At 38.2% G+C, this 11125-nt stretch overlaps 4 protein-coding genes across 4 annotated transcripts; 2 read left to right on the forward strand and 2 right to left on the reverse strand.

The window, feature by feature from the left end:
* Positions 1-2975: 2975 nt before the first annotated feature.
* Positions 2976-4365, forward strand: F4817DRAFT_367613 (uncharacterized protein; the record flags this gene model as incomplete). The annotated part of the gene is made up of 5 exons (XM_049307147.1): positions 2976-3018; positions 3078-3219; positions 3298-3430; positions 3487-3532; positions 3595-4365. The coding sequence occupies 5 exons, from the start codon at positions 2976-2978 to the stop codon at positions 4170-4172; spliced, it is 942 nt and encodes a 313-aa protein (XP_049162811.1). The 3' UTR covers positions 4173-4365.
* F4817DRAFT_217755 (uncharacterized protein) lies at positions 4232-5429 on the reverse strand. Its single transcript, XM_049298775.1, has one exon. It carries the CDS (start codon positions 5166-5168, stop codon positions 4371-4373), a length of 798 nt encoding a protein of 265 aa, XP_049162812.1. The 5' UTR covers positions 5169-5429; the 3' UTR covers positions 4232-4370.
* Positions 5430-5561: 132 nt separating this feature from the next.
* Positions 5562-7744, forward strand: F4817DRAFT_326671 (uncharacterized protein). The gene has a single exon (XM_049301928.1). The coding sequence runs from the start codon at positions 6081-6083 to the stop codon at positions 7563-7565; it is 1485 nt and encodes a 494-aa protein (XP_049162813.1). The 5' UTR covers positions 5562-6080; the 3' UTR covers positions 7566-7744.
* A 255-nt stretch (positions 7745-7999) lies between these two features.
* On the reverse strand, positions 8000-10091 carry F4817DRAFT_367617 (uncharacterized protein). Its single transcript, XM_049307148.1, has one exon. The coding sequence runs from the start codon at positions 9996-9998 to the stop codon at positions 8016-8018; it is 1983 nt and encodes a 660-aa protein (XP_049162814.1). The 5' UTR covers positions 9999-10091; the 3' UTR covers positions 8000-8015.
* Positions 10092-11125: the final 1034 nt, after the last annotated feature.

An 11125-nucleotide genomic window follows, 5' to 3' on the forward strand; every position in this document is an offset into this window, starting at 1 on the left:
ATTTAATAAATATAATTAAAGATTATTAAATTTTAAATAAATTAAAATATTATATTTTAAATAACGTAATAAATTAATGTATATTATAATAATTATTACTTAAATTGGTTTATTTATTTATTTTTAATTAACGATAAAGTTTTAATATATTTTTTTAAATATTAAAATTTATTTTAAATTAATAATAATATTAATAACTTTATTAATAAATGTTAAATACGTTATTTTAAACATGTGATTAATATTATTGCATTTAGTTTTATCTTTAATAAATAATTTAATAATAAAGTTAAATTTATTATTATATTAATTATATAAAAAGCTTATTTATTAACTGTATACGTATGTTAAAATTTATAATAATGTAATATTTTTTGCAAAAAAGTGGTAAAAGTTAAAACTATGGCATTTATTAATAAAATAATTAAATTTATTAAAGAGGTTAATTTAAACAAAACCGACGAGATATTTATATCTTTAAAATTCTTTAATTTTATTATTACTTAAAATAGGTAAAATTTGGAAAAAAAAGTTTATAAGGTATAATAATGTAAGATTGTTAAGTTTTATAATAATATATAATAAAATTTAATATTTATTAAAGTTATAAGTTGTTTTAAATTTAAAAAATCTTTAAATACTTTTTATTATAATTATTATATAACTTTAAATGTAATGTTATAATTTTTTAATGATTTAAAAATTATTATTAAATATTAAGTTTATTTTAAAAAAATACGTTAAATCTTTTAACCTTTCGAAAATGTAACGTTATAACATAAAAGAAATAAGGTTAAATTATTTAACGTTATGGTTGTTTTTATAAAAATTAAAAGTTATTTTAAGAAATTTTTAACAAGGTATAATTTAATAAAAAAAAAAAAAAAAAAAGTAAATTATCTTTTACTTTTTATTTAATAATGGTATAAATTAATATAAAAACCTTAGTTAATAAATAAAATATTAAAATTAACGATAAAGTGTATTATTTTTAACTTTTTTTTTTAAATTATTTATTTGTAATATTTTTAAACTTTTAATTAATAAATCTTAAGTTATTGTAAAAAACTTATTAAACGAAGTAAAAAAGTAATGTTTTATTTATTAAAGATTTAAAAAAAAAGGCGTGTTATTAAAGATATAAAGGTTAACGTTATTAATTTAAGTAATAAAAGTGTAAAATAAATACGGGAAAGTTTATAACGGATTTATAAAAAGTTTTAAAAATATCGAGAAATATTTAATAATATATTATTATATTAAATAACTGTTATATTTTATTTAAGTAAAAAGGGTAAGTTTTTTAAAGTAATTTATTTAAATTTAATAATTTTAATTAAATAATAAATTTATTTATTATAAAAAAAATATAAAGATTTATTAATATTTAATGTAATTAAGTTATAACTTTAAAAGTTTTTTATATTTTTGGTAAAGTTTATAATAAAACTTTAAAAATTTAAAATATTAATATTAACGGCTTTAAATTATTTCGATTTAAATAAGAAAAAGCTTTTAATTAGCGATAAATTCGATTAATACTTTAATATAAAAAAAACAAGGTATAATAAAATTAAAAATAACCCATTTAATTGGTGGAAACGTAATAAAAAGCGGTTTTTTTAATTACACAAATTTGTTTTAAATATATTAATTATTTTTATTATATTAATAAAGTGCAAACGTGTGTTTAATTAATGTAAATTAACAATAATATTATAATAAAAAAATTTAAAAATATATATTTTAAAGGTTTTTTAATATTTAAAGCATTAATATAAAAATAATTTAATTAAATTATAAAAGTTTATTAATAAGTTAAACGATAATAAAAGAATTACGTTAATAAAGTTAATAATAATTTTAAAAAAATTAATTAACGTTTTAAATAAAAAAGATTTAAATAGTAAATAATTTATTATATAAAAGTGGGTTTAATTAAAATTAAGAAAAAAAAAGGTAATAAAGTTATTATAATGTAAATATATAAAGTTATTATTATATATATTTAAAAAATAACAATATTTTTTATAATATTTTTAAAAAAATATATAAAAAGATTAAATATAAAATGTAAAAAAAAAAAGTTTTAATAAATATATAAGTTATATAATTAATTTAAACGATATAATAAAAAATATAATTAAATATGGTTAAAAGTAGTGTAATTATTACCAAATTGCTTAAATAAATAAATGATAAATAAATGACGCGTTAATATTAAAATATATATAATATATTAATATTTACACTTAATTTATATAAAAAAAAGTATATTTAATATATAAAAAGTAAACATTTACCTATTTTCCCAATATTGGTTTATACGGTAGTTTCGGAAAAAATCTAATCCGGTTTTAGGACCTAAGTTAATCCGTAACTATTGTTAGTTAAATAAAAAAATTCATTTATTTAACTTAACCTGGGGGCGGCCAGGCTTTTAGTAAAAATTTGCTTAATTTGGCTTGTTAAGACCGCTGATAGACCTACGCGGCGAAAGGAGCTCCCGTCAGCTCATTGAACGAGGGAAGATGTTTTTCCGATGTGCTAAAGGGCCTGCCTTTTTAGAGTTTACTAGTTCTAGGTTAAGACTGGACCCGGCTGGAAGAAAGTACCTAAAGTAAATATTCCTACAGGACTAGTACATACCTATAGCTACCCCCAACGGAGAGACGGCTAACCTATACCTAACTTTAGTATAATCGAGCTAGAGTGGTCGTTGAACACGAGTCTCATCCATGGAATAGTTGGGATCGAGAGGATCTAGATGTAATGGAAAATTGGATACTGGATGTGGATGATTACAAGACCGATATTAAAGAACGAGCAAAAGACCCCACGTTGTGAATGCCATCATTGCAGCGAAGTGGATGTTGAGAAAGAAAGATACCTACATATCTGGGACATTCAGCGACTATGATAGCATTGATCCAAAGACCCGTGAGAGCCTTTCGGATCACCAGTATCTCTTATTCATGTCTCATATGTTCGGGTTTATCCTCAAAGATCGCACATACGGTACGTGAGCCCAGCAGTGGATGATATTGCGAATGTATTTTTTCTAACTTAGAACCCAGATCTTATTGATGTCAGCGGCCTTGCCCCTCCTAGAATTGCGAAAGACTCCATTGATCAGTTGGTAATGAGGCCTGAAAGCAACAAGAATACGATCAAGGCGATTGCTCAGACCTCCCGGTACTGGCAAGACACTCACAGCTGGTATGAACCACCTTTACACTAGGTACTAATCTAGGATACTGACCCTACTTTAGAATCTGTTGCCGAATACACAAAGAGGCCATTGCTTAGCATCACCGCAGCTGATCTGGGTCATGAACCAGTCGAACTAGAGAGAAATCTCCTCAAGTTCTTTAGAGACGCCAATAGCTGGGACGCCATCGTACCTTTGGACGAAGCCGACGTGTATCTGGTAACTATATAAAATCAGATTAGCCCGCAAGCTAGTAATTCTAACTTCATACTCAGGAACGACGTTCAAGCAATGATCTTAAGAGAAATAGTATCGTGTCAAGTAAGATCACATTCTATATCCCCACGTCTGCGGACCGAAAAGCTGGCTGACTTCGCATACAGTTTTTCTACGCGCGCTTGAATACTTCCAAGGAATTCTGTTTTTAACTACTAATCGTGTGGGCGACTTTGACGAAGCGTTCTTGTCTCGTATCCATGTGGCGATCGGCTATGAGCCCCTTGATGACGCGGCGCGGGAGCAGATCTGGAGTAACCTCTTCCGCAAACTTAAGGAAGATCACAAACACGGCGGGCTGGATATCCATTATGAATATGGTGCTAAAGAATATGTTCGAAAGAGCGAGGAAATCAAGAAGCTGGAATGGAACGGTCGCGAAATTCGTAATGGTAAGTTGGCCTTTCTGTCTCGTGTCTCCCCTTGGCTAAATTTCATACCTACGGCTTTTCAATCCGCTGTTGCGCTTGCACTCTACGATTCTAGGAAGGCTAGGGAAAGTGGTGTCTCGATTGAGGATTCTATCCCGGAAGTCAAAGAGGCGCATCTGAAAGAAATTGCGCACATGTCTACAGCGTTTAAGAATTACATCACGTCTACTCATCAAGGCGTTAAGGATTCAGACATGGCATATAGACTCGGAATCCGAGATGACAACTTCGGTAAGTCTCAGAAGACAGCATGAATGGGTATCAAGAGATGCGATATACGCCACGGTCTCGAAGTTAGTAGCTAGCTATTTAACATTAAGTACATTAGGTAGTCGACCATTTAGAGGATATGCAACGCATTTTGAAGTAGGGGTGAAACTCATGGCGCTTATCTGTTTATTAACGGGACCTAGCCTTCGTAGATCTAGATCTAGATCCTAGAATGTGACAACTTAGAGGTTCGTTTCGTGGCGTTTGGGAGGGGTTGTTCCTGCAAGAGCCGTCTTTGCTCCGTCCATCTTCTTTGACACGGCACCTAATACAGCCTTAACCATGTCGTCGGATCCGAAGCTGGCAGGCCAGCCACGCCATGCCACGGTGTCGACGATGTCGCGCGTGCGAGCCTGCTTCCACATCTCGTCATCTGCATGTTCGAACTTCTTACGCGCCTCTTCGTTATCACCTAGCTGGAACAGCATAACGCCCAGCTGATGTGCGGGTGCGTTCATGCTATCCAACTCTTTGGCTATCTCGAGCAAAGGAGCCGCAAAGTCGTCGTTTGATATGCCGGCGGTAATTACGATGACATTAAGAGGGGCTCGCTGTGGATCTAGCTTCAGCTGCTCAATGTACCAGGCTAGGATCTTCTTCAAACGAGCGCCCAACTTGCATCCGCCGCCGGGCTTAACAGCCTGGAATATATTTTGCGTGCTATCAAGCTTCCCGGTGTCGCTGTGGACTTTACCGATATGGTTATATCCCGACTTGCGCACAGACATACCGGGGAAGTAAAGCATGGGCCTGTGGTTGACAAAGTAGAGGTCGACACCGTTTTCATCATACTTCAGACAAACCGGAGCGACAGCCTGAATAAGAGCGGACACGTCGCTCCACTGGCGCTTCATGTTTGAAGAGTCGTCGATAACAAACAGAGTCTCAAAGTATTGCAGAAAAGAGAGCAGTTCGGTATGCTCAGTGCCAGGTGCCTGAGGGACACCGGCGGTATCGTCGTCGTTAGTGTAAGTGGCCATGTTGACGATTTGATGATTGGTGTTTAGTCCGACGATAATAGAAAGCGTTTAGAATAGGAGAATAGGAGAATGGGCGCTAGGATTGGGAATTTATATCATTCCACTTTGTTGGTATCGTTTATATGAGCTGTGCGTTAGGCTCTGTTATCGTTGGCAAGTCACAGCCCTGAAATTAGGTACACGTAATGAGGGTCCCAGTCTGTTAATCCCCCGCATGATTAGGGGGGGGGTGTTTTTCTTCAGGGATAGGTATTATTGTGGATCATCCAGCTGTGCTGTGCTACCATACTTTGATCAACATTTTGTGTTACTTAACTACGTATAAAACGATACCGCTTTTTGGTGTTTATTCAGTGACGCGTTGGTATTCACTTAATGATTCCCAACGTACAACTTTCGCTATAAATGAATTTGTTATCTATTTCAATAGAACTGGTATTACATGTAGCTTTCAACTTACATCAAAGTTATTGTACCCAAGGTTACAATCCATTTATACCTACCTACATATCAAAGAGCCATTGAAAACACCACCTTTGTCAATTATGTCTACAATGCAACTACAATCAAAGAGTACACTTCGGTTATTGAATACCATCATTGACAGGTACTATACTTTTGCAATCACATAACTATAGACAACCCAAACTACGGAACAATCCTTTCAAGTACGAAAATAGCTACCGAGTATTCTCAAAGCCATTGTTCGTACGGACTCAAAAATTAATCAATAGATGTTAGTACCTACTCAGTATAAAGTCTACCCAAGGGAACCGTGATAGAGATGATACCTAGAAAGCAGATCAGAAGACCTCAGCTCACAATCTATCTAATTCGGCCGGACTCGATATTAGTCAAGTGAATATCAACAGAATCTACCTCAGCTACTAAATCAATTATCAACTCGACAACATGCCCGCAGCACCAATGACTTCTGCCGCTAGGCTGATTTCAAACCCTAACTTCAAGAGTGGCTGGGGAGCAGTCCTCACTCCAAAGACTAATGAGGTAATCCGCAGTGTGAAGAAGGAAGCCGACGGAATGTATCGATTACAAACCGCAAGAGATCGACCTATTTCCGCGACTTCCATATACACCGCGTTATTCTGGGAGGCACGCAATTTTAGAAAACCATCTATAGTCTTTACGCCCGCGGTTGATGACGAACTCCAACTTTTCTCAGAGGAAGGTAAGGGTTTTGATAAGGCTCGAAAGGAAATTCGCAGAATGGCATCTGACAACATCAACGATGCTAGCTTTCACCCGCTATTTAAATCTATGCGTAACTGTCGCTTCACGCTATGGCCTATTCACCTACCGGTACAGGACGTCTGGGTGACTGTCATCTTGCAGATTGGGGGAATCTCCACGAACTTCCAAGAATCTCCTAATCGTTTCGACCGAGAAGTGGTTGCATGTGCTATTGTCGACCCTTTACCCAATGACCGTGATGATCGAAGACACTTTGTCAAGGAAAGATTGGCAGAAATCCTAGAAGATGGTTGCATCTATTTACCTGACAACGCTATGGTTGAAAGCTTTACGACAGAAGACGTGCACGAAGCATGGGCAACAGGACATGTGGCTTACGCTGTATGCCGAGAATTCATTCGCCGACTGAGGGTTCTCAATTACCAAGAGGATTGTGGCCATGCTGTGAACACTGGCCTACTCTGGACTGGACTTGAGGAGCACCATGACATAGACTCCTACCGAGAATCAATGATGGCTGCCTGTGCGCATCGTACGATTCGAAACTCTGGATATCATGTACGAATGGCACTCGAGGTTCCTAGTGAGAAGTCAAACTACAATCCCGATGGTTTAAATCCTTTCTTCGAAGACCAACAGGATGAGTGGTTTACAAAATCCAAGGCAAAGGCAAAGGCAACCGGCAAGGCACGGGCCAAAGCTTCCCAGAAAAATGAGATTATCGTGGCGCAGGCCTTAACTCCTGCATCAGAGCATGGGTCAGACGTGTCGCAACTAAATGACTTGGAATCGGATGGGCATGACTCGGACCAAGATGCGGATGCAGACCCAGTACCCGAAAGTGATGTATACACCCCTACGAAACCTACATTCGATGGCCATGACAAGCCTGTGGAAAGTCCAGTCCTCGAAAGCATCGAGGCTGAAGAATCTCATGCCCACGAAGCAGTCGGAACCGACAGTAATCAAGGTCTCCAAGAACTGGGAAACACTTTCCCAAGCCTTAGCATCCCAGAACTCTCAAGAGAAGCAACTCCGGTTCCAGTTGCTGAAATGCAAGCTACCCCTGAAGAAGCAGAACCTGGCTTCTCAACCCCGACAAAGCGCAAACTGGATGAAGTAGATGACGTAGATGACGGAGAGCAGCCACCAGCAAAGAGAGCGAAAATCGAGGATGCTGAATAGATAGATATAGGGACGAGTTTTTGTTTTTGATGCTCTACCTCGGAGTAATGTTTCAATGCTAAGCTAGACTATCTACCTAGATAGATATCCGGCACGTACCTGTTATATTGTTTGTATGCCGAGTTTACAGGCATGTTTATGCGGAACCTAGATATGTAAAAAAAGAAACTATTTAATGCAATTATAAAGCGAACTTCAATTTAAATCTTTTTATATTTTTCCGATGTGATCGAAAACACACAGTTTAATTCAGCTTTTATACAGTGAAATCAAAGAAGGGCCTACGTTGTTTGTGAGACATACTATCAAGAGTGGGCAAAGTGAATTAGATACATCATTCGCTTGAGTACCTATATAGGCCAGAAGTCATTGTTTCTCAGTATTACATAGGTAATTATGTAGCATCAATTATGTTACATAGTGCTGAGGTACTGGTCACAGTATGTTAGCTCATCTGCTTGTTTGGTTTCGATGGTTTCGCGGATGGTTGTTGTTTGGGAAGAAGCTCCGCAACATTATGGTACCATCTATGTTCCCATTCACCTTCAGCCATTCAGCCTCCTCATCAGTCATCGACACATGCGGCTCCTTCTTGACCCGCAACAAAAGTGCATAATTATTTGGTATCCCCATTGTAGAGTATCCTCTTTCTATGCTAGACTTAACAGTCTTCCGTAGCACGTCGGTGAAAGTCTGGGCATCTGGCACCTTGTGGATGCCCATTTCTCTGAGAAAAGCTGGGAAATCATTAATAGTGTGTAGGCGTCGAACTGTCTCTGCTAGTTCTTTGGCTGCATTGTAGGGAGGAGCACCGTGGCGGTCGAATAGCTCGTCGCGAACTTGGCTCAGGGGTTTCTTGTGGGAAGGCCGCGCGGTGCGCCTGAACAGCTCTGAGAACATTAGAAGCCGATAAGAGGTTCGAGAGCCTCGGAAAGTCTGATCCAAGCGGTAAGCTGATACTGGGTCCCGCTCTAGATATGAAAGTTCGGGCATGTCGGCTCCTTTCTTGTCGAAGAGCCAGACCACATTTCTTGTAATTGCTTCGATGATGATAGCTTTTATAAGCCCTTCGGTAACCTCGACGTCAGATATCAATAAGGCGATGAGTAGATGCCCCAAATTAGGACACTCTACTTTGGATCGCTTCCCACTCATGAAGTTATGCAGTAAATAATTTGCATGCTTAACCAGCGTGCAATCCTCAGTGGCAAGACATACTAATAAGTGGAATAGGTGGAAATAAGAATCAATAGCCTTCTCTGACGCGTGGCGAAGGTTGGTCTTTGGAGAATGGTGATTGGCAGTGGCTTCCGTTACTTGATTGAGTCGAACAACGACATCATTCATAAACGTGAACAGTACTTGAGCTTCGGAAAAAGGCCCCTTATTCTTGATCTTTTGCACCATCGCTTCCAGAGAGATTTTGACATACTTCTTAACCCGCTGCCAATGCCCAGGCGAGATAGGCAAAGGAAGCCAGTGGTCGAAATGGATATTGTTGACGGACTCGCGAACATTCCAGGACCTATAAGCTTCCCGGGAGAGGAGGTCAAATTCCGAAGCTATTTGACCACGGTCAACTGATACACCTACGCCGAGGTTCACAAACTGGTAATTCTGCTTGAGGCAAAAGCATTGAAGCTCACGCCGTCTGACAATATCGAAGTCCTTGATAATGTCGCTGATCCTGGGCCAGGCCGCAGCAAAGCTTGTCAAGTGCTCAAAGTCTAGCTGCTCCAGAACAAGTAGGATCAATTCGTTGGGTAGGCGGTTGATTTCGCAGGTCATAACTTTCTTGGGTAGAGGTGCTTGTATATCAACGTGGGAATGTTGGGTTTGAAGTTGTTTCCCAGTGTTCTGGAGCGTTGGCCAGTGACTTGGATTGCTATCCACGCGGGCATCATAAGCCTGGGATCTGTACCTTACCGGCCGGGATGGTTTGGGTTGGCCTTGGCCAAAATGACAATATTTGCACCTGAACGAGTCAATTAAATTCCTATCCACAGCCTTGAATCCGGATAGTTGCTTTTTCGCACCCCCGTGTTCCTGCTCGACGGTGTCGCTTGAGAAGAAGCTAAGTAGCTGGATAGATATGCCCTTGAGCGTATATGCAGGTGTATGCTCGGCGCCGTGGCGTAGAATGGTAGCACATATGAAATCATGATAGACATTAGGATGGTTAACGTCCGAGTCCATCTTGACCCGTGGTGGATCTAGAGGGTACATAGACGAAAAATGCATGGTGAGGTGCAAGGGTTTATAGTCAGGAGGCGTAAGGACTAAACATGCCGCTGTAAGATCGTCCTCGATGATATGCAAAGCGATATTGGGGTAAGGCTTTTCCATGAGTTCCTTGATGTCTAATAGAAGTCGGTTTCGTCGAAGGGAATCACCAACACTCGGCTGGGATTCTGTTGCTTGTTGATGAGACATGACGATAATCCGGTGGCGACAGTTTCCTTAGGACAGGGTATGAAGAGAGTAAATTGTCGACGGATATTTCTCCCAGGGTGATGAATTATGAAAGCCTTCAATGATAGTCCACTGAATATACCGGGTTACGAACTGGATGGTCGTTTAGTGTTCCGACAGGAGCTATCGACGATAGACTTTGGTGGTTAGACAAGAAACAACCCCCGATAGCATTAAGAAGATGAGAACATGGACGATTTAAATATTTATCACGGCTGTCTGGGAGAGGTGGAGTAGAATGGTCTAGTAATACTTAATCTGTAACCTAAGGAATCGACGACAAAGAAAATCTAGGCAATAATAATCATCCCCAGGCAGCGTTATGGTGTACTTCGGCCTTTGACTCATTACGGTCACGATAGTGGATGATAGTGGAGGATCGATGCCCCTATTTTTACCCTTTTCATCTCGCCGCGAAGTATTAACCGTGGCGGTGCAATTGATTTATTTGCTCTTCACCGTTAAATCAAACTGGCATGAGCTTAGCAAAAAAATGGTATGATATGAAAAAGAAACTTCTGTGAGCATAAACTTTGTCTCTTTATTTTAATTGTCTTGCATGTTGCCCGCCTCAGGTACCCTAACCTACCTAATGTTATAGCGGGGTCAGCCTGTAGTATTACCACTAACACCGTGGCCAAGACTATATCCCCAGGCAAGACTATATCTAGAGCTAGCTATACCAAAGCCCAACTTAGGTACCTAATATCGCAAGGCAAAATGCTGATTAGTAAATTCAATATTCAATTTAATATGGCCTCTATGAGCGTAACTTGGGGTCAATATTCAGGTCCTCAGACTAGTGAGGCGTCTTGGATTAAGAGCTTCCAGATCAGTGAACTAGCTAGACACATTGTCAGTCTTTATTTTACTAGGTGCTAGTTACGAGCATGACTCCTTACTTGAGCCTTATTAGAAATTAACTCCTTGGACTGATACTGGGTCCGTATAGATGTGTAACGTTTACTGATTATTCAAGCTGCTATCTATTATGAGTGATGCTAATTGTAGATTACCATGCCAGCCCTTCCACGTAGATTACCCCACAGAACAAGTGTATGCACCTGGCCACTAAAATTACTAGTAAA

This window comes from Daldinia loculata, assembly GCF_022478755.1.
Source record: "Daldinia loculata strain CBS 113971 unplaced genomic scaffold F4817scaffold_5, whole genome shotgun sequence".
NCBI lineage: Eukaryota > Fungi > Ascomycota > Sordariomycetes > Xylariales > Hypoxylaceae > Daldinia > Daldinia loculata.

Bases quoted from the DNA above. Each gene is read 5' to 3' on its own strand.
- F4817DRAFT_367617 (XM_049307148.1), bottom strand. From the start codon at position 9,998: ATGTCTCATCAACAAGCAACAGAATCCCAGCCGAGTGTTGGTGATTCC.
- F4817DRAFT_326671 (XM_049301928.1), top strand. From the start codon at position 6,081: ATGCCCGCAGCACCAATGACTTCTGCCGCTAGGCTGATTTCAAACCCT.
- F4817DRAFT_217755 (XM_049298775.1), bottom strand. From the start codon at position 5,168: ATGGCCACTTACACTAACGACGACGATACCGCCGGTGTCCCTCAGGCA.